The sequence below is a fragment of the Cebus imitator genome, unplaced genomic scaffold (assembly GCF_001604975.1).
Source record: "Cebus imitator isolate Cc_AM_T3 unplaced genomic scaffold, Cebus_imitator-1.0 Scaffold42, whole genome shotgun sequence".
Taxonomy (NCBI): Eukaryota; Metazoa; Chordata; class Mammalia; order Primates; family Cebidae; genus Cebus; species Cebus imitator.
The window spans coordinates 9,658,503-9,685,770 of NW_016107357.1; the positions used below are offsets into that span (position 1 = coordinate 9,658,503).

The window sequence follows — 27,268 nt, forward strand, 5'->3', positions numbered from 1 at the left end:
TATACGTATATATAACTGGATAATGGATAATATCCTATATACCCTATATGTATGCATATAGGATACTACATATATACAGCATCCTATATATATATAGTACATATATATCTGTATATGTAGGACATATATATATACACATATATATAACTGGATAATGGATAGTATCCTATACTTTGACACAGCATATGATAAACTACCAAGTGATCGTTTATTTAATGTATTGTTCATATTTTTAATGCCTCTCCAAGGCACATTAATCACTGAGGCTGGTACAGGTGCTGTTTTGAATCCTTCAGACATGACCCTAAAAGTCATTGACAGCTTATTTGCTATTTGGTATGACAAGATATACAGGGCTCGTCTTGTACACTTCCTACCTAGATCTCAAGTCGGTAATTTATCCAAGTAGCCTGTTTTCTCTGCAGTATTGCAGGACAATAATCTGTCAAAAAAGGATGCTCATTGCTACCGTGTTGGTCACTGTATCTAGTTATTTTCATCACACAGAGCTGTATATATGGTGTATGGCTGTGTGTATGAAATATTGCAGAAGTTCATACTGATATAAAGTGCAGTGGTGTAATCTTGGCTCACTGCAACCTCTGCCACCCAGGTTCAAGCGATTCTTGGGCCTCAGCCCCCGAGCAGCTGGGATTACAGGCGTGTGCCACCACATCAGGCTAATTTTTGTATTTGTAGTAGAGATAGGATTTCACCATGTTGGCCAGGCCGGTCTCGAACTCCTGACCTCAAGTAATCTGCCCACCTTGGCCTCCCATAGTGCTAGTATTACAGTATTACATAGTAAGCCACCACACCTAGCCCATACTGATACTTTCAATTAAAATTCAAAACATTAGGGTTTTTAACAATCACTTCCATATTACATGAGCATCTCCTTTCTCCTACACCAAGAATTCTGATTCTTAACATAAAGGATAAAATTAGAATACTCCATAATCATTCTGTTTCATTTCACATTATAAACACAACAATCTCAAAACAATAGTAACTATACTATCACTACTAATTTTTTCTGCTTTCCTTCTAAAACTATTTAATGGGCAACATCAGTCCTTACACTGATATCTCTATAGCCATGTTAGTCATCTGAAGCTCACTTTCATTATACTAGAAAATGTATACTATACTAACCAGTATATATTATACTATACTAACCAGTAAATTAATATATTCTTCAAGAAGAATTCATGGGACCAACATTCCCCAAATTTCTGTAACTTGATAACATTTGAACGTGCCCCTTATATCTGAAAGTCTTTTTTTATTCACCTTTTCTTTGCTGGGGTATTATAAATCTTTATCATAAGGCTTCATCACTGGAAAGTCTAACAATAAACTACTTTTCTAATCCCTCTAACCCACTGGCTCTTTATGTTCCCCCGCCTTTTTTTTTTAACTTTAAAGGTAAATAATTATTCTAGAATTTGTTTATGCCCCACCTCTCATTATGTTATAGTTGTCATATACATTATGTATTCATTCATTGAAAACCCCACAAAACAATTTTTGCTTTAAAGTCATATATTTTAAAGATTTATGAGGAAAAAATCTGTAGTGTTACATATACACTGAGATTTTTACTATTTTTCTCTTTCTTCTTTCCTAAAAATCCAGGTTGCCTTCTGCTATCATTGGCCTACATTCTGAAGTGCTTTTATGAGCATTTCTTGTAAGGAAGGCCTGAAGGAATGAATTCTTTTGGGTTTCCTTTGCTGAAAATGACTTTTTTCCCCGTTCTTCATTACTGAAGAAAATGTCCCCAGATACAGAATACTGCATTGATAGTATTCTTCCTTTCAATACTCTGAAGATGGTTAATTACCTTTTGGGCCCCCACGGTCTTGATGAGAAATCTGGGATCATTCCAATTGTTTTCCCTATATGTGATATGTTGTTTTCCTCTGGTGCTTTCAAGACTTTTTCCTTTATTCATTGTATTCTTTACCTTGATTTTGATGTGGTAAGTGTGGTTTTCCCAGAATTTATGTTGTTTTGGGTTTGCTGAAATTTTTTCCCATGGGGCGGAGAGTGGGGGCAGGTTCTGGAGCAATTCTAAAAGAGCTGTAACACTATCCAATTTTTTTATTCTACAAATTCATGTATTTCTCCAAACATGGAAAGTTTGGAGCTATTACTTTTTTTTTTTAATGTCCTATTGTCTCTATTTTCCCTTTCTGGAACTTCAAATACATGTAGGTTATACCATTTCATTCCTGAGAATCCACTCATTTTCTCATGAGATAATTTTTATTGATCTATTTGTCCTCTCAAAGACATTTAATAAATTTTGATTAGCAATACTGTATTTTTCTATCTTAAAATTTCCATTTGTTTCTTTTATACTTTTTATTTTATTGCTGAGATACTTCCATCATGTCATTCATTTGGAAGAAAACAAATGTGTTTTTCTTTACTTCATGGAACATATTTAAATTAAATGCTTTGAAGTCTTTGTCCAATAATTCTTATACCTGGATTTTCTTGACTTGCTGATCTGGTTTGGCTCTGTGTCCCCACCCAAATCTCATCTTGAATTGTACTCCCATGATTCCCACAAGTTGTTGGAAGGACCCAGTGGGAGATAATTGAATCACTGGGGCAGTTTTCCCCATATTGTTCTCATGATAATGAATAAATCTCACAAGGTCTGATGGTTTTATCAGGGGTTTCTGCTTCTGCGTCTTCCTCATTCTCTCTTTGCCTGCTGCCATCCATATGAGATGGAACTTGCCGCTCCTCCTAGCCTTCCACCATGATTGTAAGACTTCCCCAGCCATGTGGAACTATAGGTTCAATTAAACCTCTTTCTTTTGTAAATTGCCCCCAGTCTTGGGTATGTTATTATCAGCAGCATGAAAACGGACCAATACAGTAAACTGGTACCGAGAGTGGGGTGTTGCTGAAAAGATATCCGAACATGTGGAAGCAACTTTGGAACTGGGTAACAGGCAGACACTGGAACAGTTAGGAAGACACAGAAAAAGAGATAAAAATGTGGGAAGTTTGGAACTTCCTAGAGACTTGTTGAACGACTTTGACCGAAAGGCTGATAGTGGGCTGGATAAGATTGTTGAGGCTGAGGTGGTCACAGATGGAGATGAGGAACTTAGTGGGAAGCGAAATAAAGGTGACTCTTGTTATATTTTAGCAAAGAGACTGGCGGCATTTTGCCCCTACCCTGGAGATCTGTGGAGCTTTGAACTTGGGAGGGATGATTTAGGGTACCTGGCAGAAAAAATTTCTACACAGTAAAGCATTCAGGAGGTGTCTTGGGTGCTGTTAAAAGTACTCAGTTTTAAAGGAAAACAGAGCATAAAAGTTTAAAAAATTTGCAGCCTGACAGTGTGATAGAATTAAAAATCCCATTTTCTGAGAAGTTCAAGCTGGCTGCAGAAATTTGCATAAGTAACAAGGAGCCAAATTTTAATCTCCAGGACAACGGAGAAAATGTCTCCAGGGAATGTCAAAGATCTTCATGGCAGCCCATCCCATCACAAGCCGAGAGGCCCTGGGTCCCCATGCTGTGTGCACCCTAGGGACTTGGTGTCCTGTGTCCCAGCCACTCCAGGCATAGCTGAAAGGGGCCAACATAAAGCTCAGGCCATGGCTTCAGAAGGGGCAAGCCCCAAGCCTTGGCAGCTTCCATGTGGTGTTGAGTCTGTGGGTGCACAAAAGTCAAGAACTGAGGTTTAGGAACCTACACCTAGATTTCAGGGGTATATATATGGGAACTCCTGGATGTCCAGGCAGAAGTTTGTTGGAGGGGTGAGGCCCTTATAGAGAACCTCTGCTAGGGCAGTGCAGAAAGGAAATGCAGGGTCAGGGCCCCCCACCTCCAGAGTCCCTACTGGAACACTGCCTAGTTGAGCTTAGAGAAGAGGGCCACCATCCTCCAGACCCCAGAAAGACAGATCCACCCACCGACAGTTTGCACCGTGCACCTGAAAAGGCTGCAAACAGTCAACACAGCCTGTGAAAGCAGCTGGGAGGGAGGCTGTACCAGGCAAAGCCACAAAGGTGAAGTCGCCCAAGACCATGGGAACCTACCACTTGCATCAGCATGACCTGGATGTGAGAAACAGAGTCAAAGGAAATCATTTGGAAGCTTTAAGACTTGACTGTCCTGCTGGATTTTGTAATTACATGGGGCCTGCAGCCCCTTTGTTTTGCCCAATGTCTCCCATTAGGAATGACTGTATTTACCCAATGTCTGTACCTCCACACTGCATCTAGGAAATAACTAGCATGCTTTTGATTTTACAGGCTCAGGCGAAGAGACTTGCCTTGACTCAGATGAGACTTTAGATGGTGGATTTTTGAGTTAATGCTGAAATGAGTTAAGACTGTGGGGAACTGTTGGGAAGGCATGGTTTTCAAATGTGAGAACATGAGATGTGGCAGAGGACAGGGCTGGAATGATATGGTTTGGCTCTGTGTCCCCACCCAAATCTTGTCTTGAATTGTATTCCCATAATTCCTACGTGTTGTGAGAGGCACCTGGTGGGAGATAATTTAATCATGGGGGCAGTTCTCCCTATACTGTTCTCATGATAATGAATAAGTCTAACAAGATCTGGTTTTATCAGGGGTTTCCGCTTTTGCATCTTCCTCATTCTTTCTTTGCCTGCTGCCATCCATGTAAGATAGGACTTGCTCCTCCTAGCCTTCCACCATGATTGTGAGACTTCCCCAGCCATATGAATCTGTAAATCCAATTAAACCTCTTTCTTTTGTAAATTGCCCAGTCTCAGGTATGCCTTTATCAGCAGTGTGACAACAGACTAACACAGATGCCATCAATTGATGACTTTTTCTCTTGAGACCGAATCATAATTTTCTGATAAACTGAGTAATTCTGGACTCTACTGTGTATGCTGTGAGTGTGTACACTTTTGGTTCTATCTCAAAATTCTGGAAAATGTTGGTGTTTTAGTCTTACCAGTTTAAGTCTACCTGGTTGAGATCATATGTCCTGACATATCCCAAAACATAACTGAATCTTGAAAACATTATGCTAAGTGAAAAAGCCACTTAGAAAACAGCATGTTATATGATTTCATTTATAGGCAATGTCTGGAATAGGCAAAACTACAGAGATAGAAAGTAGACTAATGGTTGCTTAAGGCTGGGGAAATAGGGAAACAGGATGTAGAGACTTAAGATATAGACTGTCTTTCTGAAATGATGAAAATACTCTAAAATAGATCACAGTAATGGCTGCACATATCTGTGAATACACTAAAAACCACAGAACACATTAATGAGTGAACTGTATGGTATGTGAATTTATCTCAAAAACCTATTTCAAAAGACTATGTACAATTTAATCTCAATAATTTCTGATGAGGATCTACTGAATATCACTGGCAAGGTATGCAAAAAGTAGAGATCTTTCCTCTGAAGGGTGAAAAAGTTTGAAAAGTCTTAAGAACCAGTCATATATAAATGACTACTATCAATATTAACTATCAAGGATAATATCTAGTGCTATTATGATTAAAGCTAATAAAGAAAAGTTCAGCATTTTTAGATCATTTTTTAAAACTGCCTTTGGGCCAGGCATGGTGGTTCACACCTGCAATCTCAGCACTTTGGGAGATCATGGAGGGCAGTTCACTGGGATTAGAAGTTCCAGACCAGCCTGACCAACATGGTGAAACTCTATCTCTATTAAAAATACAAAACTCTCCTATTTGTTTGAGCAGTGGCTTGTAGTTCTCCTTGAAGAGGTCCTTTACGTTCCTTGTTAGTTGTATTCCTAGGTATTTTATTCTCTTTGTAGCAATTGTCAATGGCAGTTCGTTCCTGATTTGGCTCTCTTTAAGTCTGTTATTGGTGTATAGGAATGCACGTGATTTTTGCACATTGATTTTGTATCCTGAGACTTTGCTGAAGTTGCTTATCAGTTTCAGGAGATTTGGGGCTGAGACGATGGGGTCTCCTAGATATACAATCATGTCGCCTGCAAATAAAGACAATTTGACTTCCTCTTTTCCTATTTGAATACCCTTTATTTCTTTTTCTTGCCTGATTGCTCTGGCTAGAACTTCCAGTATTATACTGAACAGGAGTGGTGAGAGAGGGCATCCTTGTCTAGTGCCAGATTTCAAAGGGAATCTTCCAGTTTTTGCCCATTCAGTATGATATTGGCTGTTGGTTTGTCGTAAAGAGCTTTTATTATTTTGAGATATGTTCTGTCAATACCTAGCCTATTGAGGGTTTTTAGAATAAAGGGCTGTTGAATTTTGTCAAAGGCCTTCTCTGCATCAAGTGAGACAATCTTGTGGTTTTTGTCTTTGGTTCTGTTTATGTGGTGAATTACGTTTATAGACTTGCATATGTTGAACCAGCCTTGCATCCCCAGGATGAAGCCTACTTGATCATGGTGGATAAGCTTTTTGATGTGCTGTTGCAATCGGCTTGCCAGTATTTTATTGAAGATTTTTGCGTCTATGTTCATCATGGATATTGGCTTGAAGTTTTCTTTTCTTGTTGAGTCTCTGCTGGGTTTTGGTATCAGGATGATGTTGGTCTCAGAAAATGATCTGGGAAGGATTCCCTCTTTTTGGATTGTTTGGAACAGTTTCAGAAGGAATGGTACCAGCTTAACAGATGGAGAAACCTTCCATGTTCATTGTTAGGAAGAATCATTATCATGAAAATGGCCATACTGCCCAAAGTAATTTACGGATTCAATGCTATCCCCATCAAGCTACCAAGGACCTTCTTTACAGAACTGGAAAAAAACACCTTAAACTTCATATGGAACCAAAAGAGAGCCCACATAGCCAAGTCAATTCTAAGCAAAAAGAACAAAGCAGGAGGCATCACACTACCGGACTTCAAACTATACTGCAAGACTACAGTAATCAAAACAGCATGGTACTGGTATCAAAACAGAGATATGGACCAATGGAACAGAACAGAGGCGTCGAAGGCAACACAACATATCTACAACCATCTGATCTTTGACAAACATGACAAAAACAAGCAATGGGAAAGGAGTCCCTGTTTAATAAATGGTGTTGAGAAAACTGGCTAGTCATGTGCACAAAGCAGAAACTGGACCCCTTCCTGACACCTTACACTAAAATTAACTCCAGATGGATTAAAGACTTAAACATAAGACCTAACACCATAAAAACCCTAGAAGAAAATCTAGGCAAAACCATTCAGGACATAGGTGTAGGCAAGGGCTTCATGACGAAAACACCAAAAGCATTGGCAACAAAGCCAAAATAGACAAATGGGACCTAATCAAACTCCACAGCTTCTGCACAGCAAAAGAAACAGTCATTAGAGTGAATTGGCAACCAAGAGAATGGGAAAAAATTTTTGAAATCTACCCATCTGACAAAGGGCTGATATCCAGAATTTACAAAGAACTAAAACAGATTTACAAGAAAAAAACAAGCCCATTCAAAAGTGGGCGAAGGATATGAACAGATACTTTACAAAAGAAGATATACATGAGGCCAACAAACATAAGAAAAAATGCTCATCATCACTGGTCATTAGAGACATGCAAATCAAAACTACATTGAGATACCATCTCATGCCAGTTAGAATGGTGATCATTAAAAAATCTGGAGACAACAGATGCTGGAGAGGATGTGGAGAAATAGGAACACTTTTACACTGTTGGTGGGAATGTAAATTAGTTCAACCATTGTGGAAGACAGTGTGGCAATTCCTCAAGGACCTAGACATAGAAATTCCATGGGCCCAGCAATCCCATTACTGGGTATATATCCAAAGGATTATAAATCGTTCTACTATAAGGACACATGCACACAAATGTTCATTGCAGCACTGTTTACAATAGCAAAGACCTGGAACCAACCCAAATGCCCATCAATGACAGACTGGATAGGGGAAATGCGGCACATATACACCATGCCATATTATGCAGCCATCAAAAATGATGAGTTTATGTCCTTTGTAGGGACATGGATGAACCTGGAAACCATTATTCTCAGCAAACTGACACAAGAGCAGAAGATCAAACACCACATGTTCTCACTCATAGGTGGGTGTTGAACGATGGGAACACATGGACACAGGGAGGGGAGCACTACACACTGGGGTCTGTTGGGGGGAAATAGGGGAGGGTCAGCGGGGGGTGGCGAGTTGGGGAGAGATAGCATGGGGAGAAATGCCAGATAAAGGTGATGGGGAGGAAGGCAGCAAATCACACTGCCACATGTGTACCTATGCAACAATCTTGCATGTTCTTCACATGTACCTCAAAACCTAAAATGCAATAAAATAAACAAATAAATAAAAATACAAAACTTAGCCGGGCGTGGTGGCATGCACCTGTAATCCTAGCTACTCAGGAGGCTGAGGCACAAGAATCGCTTGAACCTAGGAGGCAGAGGTTGCAGTGGACCAAGATCACTAATCTTGTCTGGGCAATAGAGTGAGTGAAATTAGTCACGAATCAATCAATCAATCTGCCTTTGAAGGGTTAAAAATAAAGAAGGAATTCTCAAGTTTTCCCAAAAAGCTGCTAAATATTCTACTATTTCCACTAAGAACTTTTTTAAAAAATTAAATTCAAAAATTTCCTTTTATGAAATGACAGATGATCTAAGAAAAGAAACTGTTATCTTCTCTAATCTACAATTTTAAAGCATTATATACTTTACAACAACATGATTATCTTTAACAGACCAATAAGCCAAACAGCAATGACCCTTCTCAATCAAAATACCTTCTACTAGGGTCCTTCCAGTTTGAATGCAAAGTGCAACATTAAATGATGATATTGTAGGAAACTATACCACGAACAGAATCAACGTAAGATCTAAGTCACTGAAGGACACACAATATCAGCTGGTAACATTTTGGTGTCACGATCAACATTCTGATTATCTGTGTGGTGCTGAAAAACACCACAAAGTTCCTCATCGTCCCATCTTTTTCATCTAAAACTGAACCACATGATAATCAAACATAACATTCTAATCAGATCAAACTTATTTTTTCTTTCTTGTTCTAGTAGGATTCTGTGTCTTTAATTATCCCCATTTTTGAAGTTATAGATTACAACCTAAATACCAAGTCTAGTGCTGAGTTTAAACATGGTTAGAAATAACTTGGGTTGTTTTTTTTTTCCAACCTGCAATTAGGCCTTATGTTACCACAACCCAACATTTGGCATAAACTTTAATCAACCTTAGTCAGACATACCACATGATGCTGTTAAGTCATTAGAAATAACCTCTACTCCCAAACTTTGTATTTGAACAAATAAATAATTGAAAAGAAAGGGCACAGCCTATAAATGCACACTGCCTATGTAGCAAATCAAAAACAGTAATGCTGGGATTCAAACTTTAAGTTGAAATTTAAGTGCATCTATTCACTTTATAGATGCACAGTGCATAGATGCACAAATCTGAGTTCACAGATAATTGAAAAAAAAGATATGATTGCCAAGAATAGTTCAATTAACACAGAGAAAAAAAACCACCATCATTTTGTTAAAAGCATAAAAGAGATGGACATACTTTCGTAACACGAAGATCTTTATATTATATTTTTCTATGTATTCAAGTGACATCTTTAACATTAAAATAATGAAATATTATGTCTGAACCTCAATGGTCATTTTTTGTACATCTTACTTAGTCCTCCTTTAAGCTATTTCAATTTTTTAAAGTATCTTCTTCCTATGATAGACATGGCTTTTGCCAAGAGATCTTCCTGATTCACTTGTTCATCTACTATTCTTTTATTTTACATGAAGATGTAAAGGTAATTTTTACAGCTTTCTTTTTTTTAACCTGTTTTGGTCGTCGCTTAGTCTCCATCACATCAGTTAATCTTTAAGTATGAGATGAACGTCTGTCCAATTTGGGCACAATTATGAAGCAGAAGTATTCTCTTAAACTTTTATCTTTTCCCCAAAGACAGTAAATGTATGGTAAAAAGTATATTACTTACACAAAAGTAAGCAATAGCCTATAGCTTTCGCTACTTCATCCTCCAACACCCAGGACACTAGTATCCTCAGGAAAAACATATATGTTTTTTTGAAATGCATCAGTTAAGACATCAGTGTAATTAAATACAAGGGGAAAATGATTACTTTTATTTTCCATAAGACATTGTAGCTATGCTCTCAGCTATCATGATTTTCCTCCTAACCTCTGACTCTTCCTTCTTAGTTTTCTTTATTGGCTACTCCTAATCTACCCAGTCTCTAAAATGTGGCTCCTCAAGGATCATCAGTCCTGCACTCTCTTCATTACCTACTTTGTTTCACTAAATGAATTCAGCTTATCCCAAGATTTGCATAGCACCTACATACTAACAACACCCAAATGTCTGAATTGCAGATCCCAGCCTTACAGCTGGTAAGAAAAATCACTTCCTGGCAGGCCAAAGAACCTAAGCAAATTTGGCAATCTTGAGGAATTCATCAAATTTATATGCACTGCAGGTGAAATACAATGTACAGAATTTCTTGGGCTTGGTTTCCAGATTTCAGAAAAGCAAGTCATAGAGGCCCTTCTTTTTCCTAAAAATTTTTATTTAGAAATAATAAGCTCACAGGAAATTTAAAAATCGTTGAAAGAATCCCCTGTACTCTTCCACCAGCTTCCCCCAATGGTAACATATGATAATTGTAGCACAATATCAAACAAAAAAATTGACAAGGGTACATTACTGTTAGACTAGTCCTTATTCAATTTTTACCCTGTGATAGTTAATATCAGGTGTCAACTGGACTGAAGGATGCCTATATAGCTAGTAAAATATTGTTTCTGGGTGTTTGTGACAGTGTTATCAGAGGAAATTGACATCTGAATCAATGGACTGAAAGAGGAAGACCCACCCTCAAGTGGACAAGCAGATGGTAGAAGGTGAGAAAATTCTGCTTGCTGAGTCTTCTGGCTCTCTTTTTTTTTCAGGGCACGAAGCTTGCTTCGACTTCCCCTACCCTGGGACATCACCAGGTTCACCAGCCTTTGGACTTGCACCAGCAGCTTCTCAGGGACTCTGAGGACTTCGGCCACAGACTGAAGGCTGCACAGTCAGCTTCCCGGATTTTCAGGTTTTCAGACTTGGACTAAGCCACTACCAGCTTCTCTCTTTCCCCAGCTTGCACATATCCTATCATGGGACTTCACCTTGTAATATATGCTTATATTCCTGCATTTCTTAAATAAAATTTTAGCACATGCAAAAGCTTATGAAAAATGCTGCTCAAAGAAAGAAAGGAAGGGAAAATCAGAAGTGAAAACTAAGGAAAAGTAAGAAATATTCTCAATAGATAAAGAAACAGATTTAGAATTATAGAACTGAAGGATAAAACTGTCTTATTTATAACAATTTTAATGTCTCAAATTTATAATTCAAAAAGATGTTTCCCTAATTGCAATGGCATATTTTCTACACTGTCAAAGCACTTTCATATATATACTTCATCTCACCTTTCCAATAGCCTGGCAAAACAAGCAGCGTAAATGTTATTTATTATCCTCCTTTAACAGATGGGGAATCTAACAGGTGATGGCATTAAATCTTCTGATTCCTAGTCCAGTGCTTTTTCACTACTCAATGTTATTAGAAAATATCTTACTTTAATTATTCCTACCATTTGCTACTTTCCATTGCTCTTGTTAAACCTTTGTGCAAATTTTTTCATATGCAAGTTTTTGTGCTGATAGAAGACAAATAACATACTTTTACAAGTCTAGAAATAAATCTACTTAAAAAGAACACAAAAAAAGGGAGTATTTCCTTCCTTAAACACATCTACTCTATTCCCTTCTTGTATTTTCCACTTCTGTATATTTGAAGTTCATGAATTATAAAACATTAGGAAATTTCATAAGACATGAAGTTTACCACAAAATAACTTAACATTTTCTTGCCTAAAATTCATTGTAGCTTATTAGCTATCAAGATACAAAGTCTGTAACATTTAAGAGTTTCATGTTAAGAACCAAAATCTGTCTTTACAAATTAATCTCCTACTAAACTCAACATGAACTCTTTTCTCCAGCCAAACTAGTCTATTAAGTATTTTCCAAAACTATCATTTGCCTGCTTATGTGCTCTTCTACCATTCACTTATCTTGAACGCCTACATACAGTCTTCTCATTCTTCAAAACCCCACCATTAAAGTCTTCTCCTATGAAAAACATGATGTTGTGTAAAGAACATTAATCTGGAAGACAAGCCTGACTTAGATTTTAATCTAGGCTATGCTACTTACTGGCTAATGTCTCTGAAGCTGGGTTTCCTCATCTACAAAATGGGGCAACATCCATTTTAGATAATCATAGAATTTGTGTTAGAATACAGTGAATAGCACAAAGAGTTAAATGAGGATTCAAACTGGTCATCAGAAATAAACTTACTATTCATTTCTTGAGCTCACTGTAATTTGCTTATGTAACTTATTTGGCAATCTACAGTTTGGACTTACTCCATCGTCTCTTATACTTTGGCCCTAAATGATTATTTAACTTGTGGGTATTTTAAGTTTTATTTCTCTCTTATGTTTTGTGTCTCCAAACAACTGAAACCTTTTTAAAAGCCACAACTATATGCTGTACTACTTACTTACAATTCCAAATAGTTTAGCACAATGTTATTTATAAAAGAAGACTCAAAAAACATTTCCTCAGTAAAGCATTTGATGAAAATAGTCTACCCAGAAAATGAGAACAACATTTTAAGAAGTGCATTAACACAACGGAGCATCCACAGAAAGGTAAAAGGAGAGGAAAGGAGGGAGGAAGACGAGGTGTGGGAGTGGGCACAGGTGTGTGGTGGGGGATTCAGACAAGGAAGATAGGAAGTGTATACAAATTGTGATAACAGAGAAACTAGAGATGTTTAGATGTTTAACCTAAAGAACACTTCGGAAAGCATGAAAACTAGAAGTTAAATAAATTATATGTGACTCTAAAAGCAAAACTAGGACCAATGACTAAAATAAAAAGAAATTCGGCTTAATATAAAATTTTCTAATATTAAAGCTGCCCAACAATGGAATAAATATGATTCATTTAAAAGTAAGTACCTTGTAAAATCAGATTTACTTAACTAGAGCTCAAGGTTGAAATGGTTTTCAGTCCACATAACAATATCTCTAACAAGCCTGGCAGAATGAAAGATACTACAAATACCTCATATTTACTATCACCAATCTATGCATATAATTATCAAAAGTATTACTCCTTGTCAAGAATTACATATAAACTGGGTAAAGTCTCTCTCAATTCCACAAGCCTAAGACTCTATGTTTAGTAACTAACATTCTTCAAATATTCAATGAAATAGTATTTTCTATAAGTATTTTTAAATGATAGTCCTCAGCTAGGATTTTGGGTTACCATTTAAGCCACAAAAAAAGCACTGTGGTTTCTCATCCTATAATTGACTCTTGAGGCCACAATACCATCTTTAAGGCTACAGGGTGGCTATGAGTGGCGGTTCATGCCTGTAATCCCAACCCTTTAGGAGGCTGAGGTAGCAGGATCACTTGAGTCCAGAAGTTCAAGACCAGCCTGAGCAACACAGTGAGACCCCCCATCTCTACAAAAATTTAAATTAAAAAAAAAAAAATAAAACGGCATTGTACTTTACAATTTTGAAAGCATTTCCATATCTTTATTTTCATTAAAAATTGTGATAATGACATACCCACAGAGAAAAGCACATGAATAGGCAAAAGCCAAACAGAGATCTGATAAAACACAAACTGTTTATTCTTCCTTTAATAATGTCTTAGAACTTCATTACTAATTAAATGAAACAGCAATTAAGACATCCACATCTTAAAAAGCAAACACTGAAACAGAAACATTCTATTCCTGCCACATTCATGTTCTTCTCAGAGATCACTCTCATTACCCAGAACTTAAACAGTCACTGCTCTTAGAGCAGTGATTCTCAAAGTGTGGTCACTACACCAGCAGCAGAGCAAACCTCCAGCAGCAGTAGCATCACCACCTGGAAACTTGTTGGAGATAGCAACTCCCCAGCCCCACCCAACCCACTGAATCAGAACTTCTGCAGCTGACTTCACAATCTGGTTTCAACCAGCCCTCCTCCATAGGATTCAGATGCATGCCAAAGTTTGAAAATCAGTCTTAGAAAATGGTTTAGTTTATTTCTAACTCAGCAGTATCCCTTTACTTACTTCTCTTCAGCATCTTTCTCTTTCTCACATTTTGCACAATCCAAAGATATTCTCATTTGAATGATTAATTCACCAACAATATTGTGTTTCCTACTTTCCTCTTAAAATGAGAGGGTACCTTTTAAATGATCCAATTTATTCTTAATTTATTTCTTATTTTTTGTGTGTCCTTCCAAATTCATGTAGGTACTTTTAAATTTTTTAAACATAAATTATTAATAGTTTAAAATAAATTACTCCATGTACATCAAAATTATCACTTTTCTACAAAAAAAAATTTCTTTTGACACATATAATCCTTGAAGGCATTTTCTTGAGAAACATAAAATGATACAGGACTTACTTAGCAAATGAACCTACGATTTATGGTCTAGAATTCCAGCTAATTTAAATATATAAGACTCAACTATAAGGAAACTCGCCAATACATACTCCTTTTGAGATGGAATTCATATGCACATTTAAACAAAAGTAGTTTTCTTAAGAAGTGGTTTCTAGAAATGCTGACTAGAAGAACTTTTTTAAAAAAATAGATTGGGGGGTACAAGTGCAGCTTTGTTACATGGATATATGGTATAGTGGTGAGGTATGCAATATAGTGTACCTATCACTTGAATAGCGTATCTTGTACCCATAGGTAATTTCTCATTGCTCACCTCCTCCTACCTTTCCTGCTCTTCAATATCTATTACTCTGGGAGTGGGAACTTTTAGATAGTATACATGTACATGTATGTATAAGCAGGTACATCGGTTCTGAAATGCTGACAAATAATAACAAAGCAAAACAACCAAACTCATCTGAAAATAATTTTTTTGGTTGATGATAAACGTATCTAAGACCAAAATCAATAAATCGGGCAAGAAATAGACCTCTGTTGCTAGATATTACATGGTAACTAACAGCCAGGTACAATGTCTTACCTGTGTACATAATGTAGCTGATGAACTGAGTCAATTGCTATCACCATCTCAGCCAAGTAAAATCGAGCCATATCTTCAGGCAATCTATCTTCAAATTTGCTGAGTAGAGTAAGCAAATCCCCACCAACATAATAATCCATAACCAGGTACTGTGAATGAGAAAAATAAAATGTACTCAGTAAATAATATGGTTGAAAAATTAAAATAATGTATCCCAAGGTCAAACAGGACTGGGTCAGATATTCATGCAGTTAATTACATATGCAGCTAATTAACAAGAAACTGTGTAAGATGATGATCAGCAGTCATTACAAAACTTCAGTACTTTGGGAGGGAGGCCGACGCGGGTGGATCATGAGGTCAAAAGGTAAAGACCATCCTGGCCAACATGGTGAACCCAGGCTCTACTAAAAATACAAAAAAATTAGCTGTGCCTAATAGTGCATGCCTGTAGTCCCAGCTACTCGAGAGGCTGAGGCAGGAGAATCACTTGATCCTGGGAAGCAGAGGTTGCAGTGAGCCAAGACTGCTCCATTGCACTCCAGCCTGATGACAGGGCGAGACTCCGTCTCAAAAAACAAAACAAAACAAACAAAACACCTCTAAATATCATATAGCAGTAAAACAAAATGTTTAAAGACTGAGGCAGAAAACAACACAGGGTTACCATTGTTGTATTTTGCAAAATACAACAATTTTATTATTATTATCATCTTCACCTACAACAATGGAACACAACTCTCCAAGATTTTAGAAGAATGAACATTTGAATGCCCCACCAAAAAAGAAAAAAAAAAGAAAGAAAAGAAAAGAAAAAAAGAAAGAAAAAACTCAGAATGCAGGATAGTCCCTACATTGAAAGAAATCCATGTTCATCATCATTATGTTCTCCTTATTTCACCTTGGATCAGTAAGAACTTTATGAGAACCAGCATTAGCCTTAGATCAGCATTTGGAAGCCACTACTATTAGAATAAAGCAATTCTCACCATATGTTTCTCTTCCCGTTTTTTATACTGTACAAATATCAGAATAGGCTTTTCTCAGGTGTATATAATAAATAGAAGCCAACTAATTTTAGATATGGATCCTTATTGGCATGTGGATCACAAGGTCAGGAGAGCAAGACTATCCTGGCTAACATGGTGAAATCCCGTCTCTACTAAAAATACAAAAAAAATTAGCCAGGCGTGGTGACATACGCCTATACTCCCAGCTACTCGGGAAGGTGAGGCAGGATATTTGCTTGAACCAAGGAAGCAGAGGTTGCCGTGAGCCGCGATCATGCCACTGCACTCCAGCCTGGGCAACAGAGTGAGACTTCGTCTTAAAAAAAAAGAAAAAAAAGAAAGAATGAAACTAATTTCACATATTAAAGCCTTGAAAATTAGGGAAGCTGAATATATTTAAAATCCTGGTCTACGGCCTACTTGCTATATTTACTAGGCCTAGCGGGGTTTTTTTGTTTGTTTTTAGATGGAGTCTTGCTCTGTGGCCAAGCTGGAGTGCAGTGGCGCAATCTCGGCTCACTGCAACCTCTGCCTTCTGGGTTCAAGCGATTCTCGAGCCTCAGCCTCCTGAGCAGCTGGGATTACAGGCATGCTAATTTTTGTATTTTTAGTAGAAACAGGGTTTCACCACGTTGGCCAGGATGGTCTCGATCTCCTGACCTCATGATCTGACCACCTTGGCCTCTCAAAGTGCTGGGATTACAGGCATGAGCCAGCGTGCCCACTGGCCTAACATTTAACTGACACTGTCCTAACGTTTAACTGACACTGTCCTGATAATTTACTTTTGATTAAAGTGTGAAGACTATTTTCTTACTGACAGAGTCTATAAGACTAAATAGACAGAGTGTATTTTAACTAGTCTAAAACAACTAAATAATCCATTCTCCTCAATTCAAATGAACCGTCCCTTCATCATATTTTAAGATCCCAGATATACTCATATCTGTTTCTAGATAATCTATTCTGCTACAGTTACCTATTCCTGTATTATTATAATATCACATTGTTCTGATTGGTTAATTTTAAAGTAAATTTGAGAATTTGGTATTCCTAATCAAAAACTACTTTAAAAATATTACCCAATGTAGCTAAGGTATCTTTAAACAACGTTTTAAAAAAACATAGACTGAGGGGTAATATTCATAATAGGTCAAGGAGATAATCCTAAAATAAAGAGCCCCTTCCAATTGTTAAGAGACGGACAAATAATCCAACAAAACTGGGCTAAGAATATTAACAGATAATACACCAAAGAGGAAACACAATCAGCAAATTAATACATGCTTAACTTCAACAGTCATTAGGGAAATGAAAGCCAAAGCAACAATCATTGATTTTAGTAATCACTGGTCAGATTACTAAAAAGACCATGACAGCTTTGGGGACAGTGACTTGAAGCAATCCTGCTTTTGGAAGGATGATATACTATAACCTTCTGGGATCAAAGTAACTACTAAAATTTAAACTGTACATACCCCTTAGATCTAGTATTCCCATTCTTAAGAGTTTCGTCAATTATAACAGAAGCTCCAATATATAAGGAATATGGGCAAGTATATTTACTGTACAGAACTATTAATAACTGCAAAAAATCAAAAACAATATGAATGGTGATCAAGGAAACTGTTAGTTGAATTATGACATATCCATTATATCAACTACTATACTATCCAAAATAAAGAAATAAAGATCTGTAGGTATGAATATATACACCATAAAACTTCCAACTCTGAGTTTCTAAAAAAAAATCACTTTGAAACTATTTCAAAGTTTGTAATTTTTTTTAAAGAGCTCCAGTCCAAGGAAAGAATGCTAAAATATATGAAAACATGCAATGAGTTATGTGTCCAAAAACGAGCATTTTAAAGAACAGATATGTTTCTAGAAGTCTTTGTAAGAATATCAGGAAACCCTTCTAATTCTCATATTGACATAACAAAGAGATTAACAGTCAATCTTTAGAGCCTCACCGTTTAGTTATTCTTCCTTGCTTTCATTTGGTTTACTATTAAAAAATACTTTTCTAATTAAAAAGTATTTTTAATTTTAAAAATTAAAAGTATCTTTACTATTAAAAAGATACTTTTCTAATAATTTCTGTCTTAACAAATTCGATTCCTATAAAGGATTTAGAGTTCACATGAGTTATTACAATTAATTTAAAATTCAAGTATCTCTCACCTTTTAAACAAGTTACATATGTCAATTCAAGAAAAATACTTTTGCTCTAAATATTTTCCTGTGTTTTTTTTCTCAACCACAAAATAATTAAACAGAAAACAATGAATAAGAAAAGACAGAACAAACAAATTTCACTGGTTCATTATATTCTATTGTTATCTGATAAAAATTTTATGTGTCACTGTTGATGTAACTAAGCAACTTTCTATTTAATGCGTTTTTCTTAAACAATTATCTAATCACATCTTAATAACAACCATCATTAAAGTATGTGCCTTTTTCTCAAACACACAAAAGGTCTACTTGATATCACAGCACATTTTTTCATAAACTATAGTGGTAAGTAGCTTAGAAATGAAGGTCAAGTTATTTGCCACAGCTTTCTTGAACTGTACAGCATTATAAATTATGTTCTTTACCTGGCTATTTAAAAGCTATCAGGATTAAAAATTACTTTGAAAAATAATTATACATAATAAAATTTACTTTTCTGGTATCTAAAATTAGCGTTGTCAACATTTTTTAATGATTTTATTTTCTAATATTTTATAAATATTCAAAAGATAATCTTTGATGATAACCAAGACCTCTGACTCTTGAAATGAATATATGATGAAGGCTCCACTAAACTAAAGGAAAACTGGCAAGTTATAGGAAATTTGACTATTAGAGTGTTTCATTCCTCCTCCAGTTATGTTTTTAATTCTATTTTAGTAATTATTGAGAGGCATATCCAGAATATTTTTCCCTGAGAAATGTCTTTGAAAAAGAAACATTAATCCCAATGTCAAATACAAAGAATGCAAATAAAACTAAAGAGGAGAGAGATAAATCACAGTTCAGGCTTTTTTCTCGTCAAAGTTTTGGGAAACTTTTGTTATATAGAATTTGGTATTTGGGTGCTTTATTTCTATTAATATATCTACAAAATTATATAATTATTTCTATATTTATACCAAAATGTCAAGTTTTAAGCAATGCACAAATTTGCAGTGTTACATTTCTCTACTACAGAATACACTGTAATTGTGGGTTTTATTCACTATTTAGAAACATTTTTAAAATTTTGATACACTGCTATAATTTTCTAGGCAAAGATGTGGGATATGTTTTAATTTCCTTTAAAATGTTGTTAACAAAACCCACGCAGATTATATTTGCATGATACAACCATTTCTAAAATTTTTTATATTATGTATAACAAATCCAGTTAAAACATCATTCTATTCAATTTAACAACTGTGCAACTAATACATACAAAGCTCTATGTTATGGCTTTTAAACAATTCTCACTATAACCCACAATTATATATAAAGCTTACATGATAATTTGGTATATCATAAAAGAAATGTGTCATGAGACCATATGCACTCTTACTACTTGTCATGAGTTCTGTCATTTTCTATTCTATTTAATTTTTTAAAATGTAGCTTATGGCTGGGCATGGTGGCTCATGCCTGTAATCCCAGCACTTTAGGAGGTCAGGCCAAAAGGATCATTTGAAGCCAAGAGTTCAAGATGAGCCTGAGTGACAAACTGAGACCCCAACTTTACCAAAAAAAAAATTTTTTTTTTAAGTTACTGGGGCACAGTGGCACACACCTATATTCCCGGCTACTCAAAAGGCTGAGGCAAGAGGACTACTTGAGCCCAGGAGTAGAGGCAGCAGTGAACTATGGCTGGGCAACAGAGTAAGATGCACCCTGGGCAACAGAGTAAGATCTTGTCTCTTAAAAAAAAAATGCTGCTTGGCCTGGCGCGGTGGCTCAAGCCTGTAATCCCAGCACTTTGGGAGGCCGAGGCGGGTGGATCACGAGGTCAAGAGATCGAGACCATCCTGGTCAACATGGTGAAACCCCGTCTCTACTAAAAATACAAAAAAGTAGCTGGGCATGGTGGTGCATGCCTGTAATCCCGGCTACTCAGGAGGCTGAGTCAGGAGAATTGCCTGAACCCAAGAGGCGGAGGTTGCGGTGAGCCGAGATCGCGCCATTGCACTCCAGCCTGGGTAACATGAGTGAAACTCCGTCTCAAAAAAAAAAAAAAAAAATGCTGCTTGTAGCCAACTTAATTGATTTTATTACTCACTAATGGGTCACAATCTGTAGTATAAAAAAATTACTATGCTCTGTAAGTATATATGGGATGTAAAGGACAAATAATATAATGAAATTGTTTGAACACCTAGATCTGGCCTGCAATCAGATAAATCCCATGACTATTAAGAGTTATATAAACCTTGAGGGATCTAAGATGGCCGAATATGAACAGCTCTGGAGTGCAGTTCCCAGCAAGAACCATGCAGAGAGTGAGTGATCACTGCATTTCCAAGAGTTATTACTGCCCACAGACGAGGAGATTACCAGGCTGAAAAGCACCAGGAGTTTCCAGCACAGTTATTTCAGCCAGTAGAAGCGCGGTCTCTGCACAAAAACTCACACAAATCTGGGTGGCCGTTTCAAAGGGCGCCCAGAACACCTGGGAGACAGAGCTGTCCATTCTACTGAAAAAAAGGGGGCTGAAACAGGGAGCCAGTTGATCAGGCTTGGCAGTTACCACACCCACAAAGACCAGCAATCTGAAACTCTGGATTGAGAATTTCCCAGCAAGCACAGGCGGTCCAGCTCTATGGGGGGAAAGACGTACACCATTACCAAGGCAGTCTGCCACTACCGATGCAGTCTGCCATTACTGAGGCAGACCACTATTACCAAGGCAGTTCTAACTATTCCTCTGTAAACAAAACCACAAGGAAGTTCACACGGCACCCAGGCAGAGCCCACGGCAGCTCAGCAACGCCTCTGCTGGCAGACTGTGGCTAGCCTACCTCCTTGCTAGGCAGGGCATCTCTGAAAAAAGGCAGCAGCATGTCAGGAACTTATAAATAAAGCTCCACTTTCCCAGGACAGAACACCTGGGAAAAAAGGCAGTTATGAGTTCCACTGCAGCAGACTTAAACATATCGGCAGAGCAGCTCTGAATGCAACAATGGACCTCACAGCTCAGCACTTGAGCTCCTATAAGGGACAAACTGTCTCTCAAGCAGCCCGCGGACTCCCATATATCCAAAGAGATACCTCATAAAGGAGAGCTCAGGCTGACATCTGGCGGGTATCCTTCTGGGACAAAGATGACAGAAGAAACTGGAACCACTACAGGTGATTCCCTAGGCCAGCAGGGTCTGGAGTGGACCTCCAGCAGTCCTACAGTAGAGGGGCCTGACTGTTAGAAGGAAAATTTAAAAATGGAAAGAAATAACTTCAACAACAACAAAAAGGACATCCACTCAGAGACCTCATCCAAAAGTCACCAACTACAAAAACCACAGTAGATAAACCCATAAAGATGGCAAGAAACCAGTGCAAAAAGGATGAAAACACCCAAAACCAGAATGTCTTTCCTCCTCCGAGGGATCACAACTCCTCACCAGAAAGGGAACAAATCTGGATAGAGAATGAGTCTGATAAATTGATAGAAACAGGGTTCAGAAGGTAGGTAATAACAAACTTCTCTAAGCTAAAAGAACATGTTCGAACCCAGTGCAAAGAAACTAAGAATCTTGAAAAATGGTTCAACAAAATGCTAACAAGATTAAATAGCTTAGAGAAAAATATAAATGACTTAATGGAGCTGAAAAACACAACATGAGAACTTTGCAAAGCATACACAAGTTTCAATAGCCAAATTGACCAAGCAGAAGAAAGGATATCAGAGATTGACAATCAACTCAATGAAATAAAATAAGAAGGCAAGATTAGAAAAAAAAAGAGTGTAAAGAAATGAAAAGAGCCTCCAAGAAATATGGGATTATGTGAAAAGACCTAATCTATGTTTGATAAGTGTACCTGAATGTGACGGAGAGAATGAATCCAGGGTGGAAAACGCACTTCAGGATATTATCCAGAAGAACTTCCCCAACCTAGCAATGCAGGCCAATATTCAAGTCCAGGAAACACGGAGAGCACCACAAAGATATTCCTCAAGAAGAGCAACCCCAAGACACATAATCGTCAGATTCACTAGGGTTGAAATGAAGGAAAAAATGCTAAGGGCAGCCAGAGAAAGGTCGGGTTACCCACAAAGGGAAACCCATCAGACTCACAGAGGATCTCTCAGCAGAAACCCTACAAGCCAGAAGAGAGTGGGGGCCAATATTCAAGATCCTTAAAGAAAACAATGTTCAACCTAGAATTTCATATCCAGCCAAACTAAGCTTCATAAGCAAAGGAGAAATAAAATCCTTTACAAACTAGTAATTGTTCAGAGATTTTGTTACCACCAGGGTGCCTTACAAGAGCTCCTAAAAGAAGCACTAAACACGAAAAGGAACAACCAGTACCAGCCACTCCAAAAACGTACCAAATGGTAAGAGCATCAACACAATGAAGAAACTGCATCAACTATGGGCAAAACAACCAGCTAGCATCAAAATGGCAGGATCAAATTCACACATAACAGTATTAACCCTAAATGTAAATGGGCTAAACACAGACTGGCAAAGTGGATAAAAAGTCAAAATTCATCAGGGTGCTGTATCCAGGAAACCCTTATCACATGCAAGGACACACACAGACACAAAATAAAGGGATGGAGGAAGATTTACCAAGCAAATGGAGAGCGAACAAAAGCAGGAATTGCAATCCTAGTCTCTGATAAAATAGACTTTAAACCAACAAAGATCAAAAGAGTCAAAGAAGGGCATTACATAATGGTAAATGGATCAATGCAACGAGAACAGCTAACGATTCTAAGTATATACATACCCAATACAGGAGCACCCAGATACATAAAGCAAGTTCTTAACAATCTACAAAGAGAGGCTCCCACACAGTAATAGTGGGATAATTTAACACTCCACTGTCAATATTAGCCAGATCAACAAGACAGAAAATTAACAAGGATATCCAGGACTTAAACTCAGGTCTGGATCAAGCACACCTTAGACATCTACAGAACTCTCCACCCCAAATCCACAGAACATACATTCTTCTCAGCACATCACACCTACTCTAAAGTTGACCACATAATTGGAAGTAAATCAATCCTCAGCAAATGCCAAAGAACAGAAATCATAACAAACAGTCTCTCAGACCGCAGTACAATCAAACTAGACCTCAGGATTAAGAAACTCACTCAGAACTACACAACTTCATGGAAACTGAACAATTGGCTCTTGAATGTTGACTGGATAAACAATGAAAGGAAGGCAGAAATAAAGCTGTTCTTTGAAACCAACAAGAACAAAGACACAATGTGCCAGAATCTCTGTGATACATTTAAAGCAGTGTCTATAAGGAAATTTATAGCAATGAATGTCCACATTAGAAGCAAGGGAAGATCTAAAATCGACACCTTGTCATCAAAATTGAAAGAGCTAGAGGAGCAAGATCAAAAAAACTGAAAATCTGGCAGAAGACAAGAAATAACTAAGATCAGAGCAGAACTGAAGGCGATAGAGACACAGAAAACCCTTCAAAAAAATCAAATCCAGAAGCTGCTTTTTTGAAAAGATCAACAAAATAGATCGCTAGCCAGATTAATAAAAAAGAAAAGAAAACAATCAAATAGATGGAATAAAAAACAATAAAGGGGATATTACCACCGATTCCACAGAAATACAAACTACCATCAGACATTACTAAAACAATTCTATGCACATAAACTAGTAAACCTGGAAGAAATGGATAAATTCCCAGACACTTGCACCCTCCCCAAGCCTAAACAAGGAAGAAGTTGAAACCCGGATTAGACCAGTAAAAAGGGTCGAAATCGAGGCAGCAATTAATAGCCTACCAACCAAAAAAAGCCCAGGTCCAGATGGGTTCACACCTAATTCTACCAGACATACAAAGAGAAGCTGGTACCATTCTGAAACTATTTCAAAAAATCCAAAAAAAGGGAATGCTTCCCAAATCATTTTATGAGACCAACATCATCCCAATACCAAAACCCGGCAGAGACGCAACAAGAAATGAAAACTTCAGGCCAATATCCATGATGAACACAGATGTAAAAACCTTCAATAAAATACTGGCAAACTGAATCCAACAGCACATCAAAAAGCTTATCCATCACGATCAAGTAGGCTTCATATTGGGGAGGCAAGGCTGGTTCCACATACACAAGTCTATAAACGTAATCCACCACATAAACAGAACCAAAGACAAAAACCACATGATTATCTCACTTGATGCAGAGAAGGCCTTTGACAAAATTCAACTGCCCTTTATGCTAAAAACTCTCAATACACTAGATATCAACAAAATGTATCTCAAAATAATAAAAGCTATTTACGACAAACCCACAGGCAGTATCATACTGACTGGGCAAAAACTGGAAGCATTTCCTTTGAAATATGGCACTAGACAAGGATGTCCTCTCTCACCACTCCTATTCAACATAGTATTGGAAGTTCCAGCCAGAGCAATCAGGCAAGAAAAAGAAATAAGGGGCATTCAAATAGGAAAGGCGAAAGTCAAACTGTCTTTATTTGCAGATGACATGATCGTATATTTAGAAGACCCCATCGTCTCAGCCCAAAATCTCCTGAAACTGATAAGCAAGTTCAGCAAAGTCTCAGGATACAAAATCAACGTGCAAAAATCACAGGCATTTCTATACACCAATAACAGACTTAAAGAGAGCCAAATCAAGAACGAACTGCCATTCACAATAGCCACAAAGAGAATAAAATACCTAGGAATACAACTAACAAGGGATATAAAGGACCTCTTCAAGGAGGACTACAAACCACTGCTCAAGGAAATAAGAGAGGACACAAACATGGAAAAACATTCCATGCTCATGGTTAGGAAGAGTCAATATCATGAAAATGGTCATACTGCGCTCATGGTTATAAAGAGTCAATGTCATGAAAATGGCCATACTGCCCAAAGTAAGATTCAAGGCTATCCCTATCAAGCTACATATGACCCTCTTCACAGAACTCGAAAAAACCACCTTAAACTTCATATGGAACCAAAAGAGAGCCCGCATAGCCAAGACAATCCTAAGCAAAAAGAACAAAGCTGGAGGCATCATGCTAACTGACTTCAAACTATACTACATGGCTACAGTAATCAAAACAGCATGGTACTAGTACCAAAGCAGAGATATGGACCAATGGAACAGAACAGAGGCCTCGGAGGCAACGCCACACATCTACAACCACCTGTACTTTGATAAAACTGACAAAAACAGGCAATGGGGAAAGAATTCCCGTTTAATAAATGGTGTTGGAAAAACTGGCTGGACATGTGCAGAAAGCAGAAACTGGACCCCTTCCTGACACCTTACACTAAAATTAACTCCAGATGGATTAAAGACTTAAACATAAGACCTAACACCATAAAAACCTGAAAAGAAAACCTAGGCAAAACCATTCAGGACATAGGCATAAGCAAGGACTTCATGACTAAAACACCAAAAGCATTGGCAACAAAAGCCAAAATAGACAAATGGGATCTAATTAAACTTACCAGCTTCTGCACAGCAAAAGAAACAATCATTAGAGTGAACCAGCAACCAACAGAATGGGAAAAAATTTTCACAATCTACCCATCTGACAAAGGGCTAGTATCTAGAATCTACAAAGAACTAAAACAGATTTACAAGAAGAATACAAACCCATTCAAAAGTGGGCGAAGGACATGAACAGACACTTTTCAAAAGAAGACATATAATGATGCCAACAAACATATGAAAAAATGCTCATCATTACTGGTCATTAGAGAAATGAAAATCAAAACCACACTGAGATACCATCTCATGCCAGTTAGAATGGCAATCATTAAAAAATCTGGAGACAATAGATGCTGGAGAGGGTGTGGAGAAATAGGAACACTTTTACACTGTTGGTAGGAGTGTAAATTAGTTCAACCACTGTGAAGACAGTGTGGCGATTCCTCAAGGACCTAGACATAGAAATTCCATTTGACCCAGTAATCCCATTACTGGGTATATATCCAAAGGATTATAAATTGTTCCATTATAAAGACACATGAACACATATGTTCACTGCAGCACTGTTTACAATAGCAAAGACCTGGAACCAATCCAAATGCCCATCGATGATAGATTGGACAAGGAAAATGTGGCACATATACACCATGGAATATTATGCAGCCATAAAAAACGATGAGTTTGTGTCCTTTGTAGGGACATGGATGAATCTGGAAACCATCATTCTCAGCAAACTGACACAAGAACAGAAAATCAAACACCACACATTCTCACTCATAGGCGGGTGTTGAACAATGAGAACACATGGACACAGGGAGGGGAGCATCACACACTGAGGTCTGTTGCAGGGGAATAGGGGAAGGACAGCAGGGGGTAGAGAGTTTGAGGAGGGATAACATGGGGAGAAATGCCAGATATAGGTGACAGGGGATAGAGGTAGCCAACTACTTCACCATGTTTGTACCTATGCAACAATGTTGCACGTTCTGCACATGTACCCCAGAACCTAAAGTGCAATTTTATATATATATATGCATGATTTTTTAAAAAGCTATATAAACCTTTAAGTTTTTTCCTTGTTTCCGGTGGGGTTGGAAAAACTTTTAATTTCATTTTAGCTGAAGATGTAAATGTTTTTTGAAGTTGTATTTAAAAAGTCAGAGATATATACATACATACATGTATTAGTTATGTAATATTAATAATTTTAAAATGTAAAGTCAGAATGAGATGAGAAAGATAAATTTCAATGGGCAATTCTGGAAATGACTATTTTAAGATGAATTTGGGCACAGTTTAAAAGTACTAGCTGGACTTTAATAGGAACAGGGAAGAGGAATGGTACTGGTATTAAATGTATCACAGACACCAAAAACAAGGGCAAAATGTAGAGTACAGAGTACGTTTGAGAATGAAGGATATTCCCCTGAGGCTGAAATGTAGGAATTGTAAGCGAGTACAATATTTCCTACTTTTTTTTTTTTTTTTTTTTTTTTT

General features: G+C 37.3%; 1 protein-coding gene across 18 annotated transcripts in view; it reads right to left on the reverse strand.

Annotated features, from left to right (window-relative positions):
• Positions 1-27,268, reverse strand: part of CDC42BPA (CDC42 binding protein kinase alpha) — a 330,073-nt gene that overhangs the window by 188,533 nt on the left and 114,272 nt on the right. For all 18 annotated transcript variants that reach the window (XM_017526457.2, XM_017526468.1, XM_017526469.1 and 15 more), the window contains exon 5: positions 15,116-15,264. In XM_017526457.2, the coding sequence (XP_017381946.1) occupies positions 15,116-15,264 (149 nt within the window). The remainder of the gene's footprint in view (positions 1-15,115; positions 15,265-27,268) is intronic.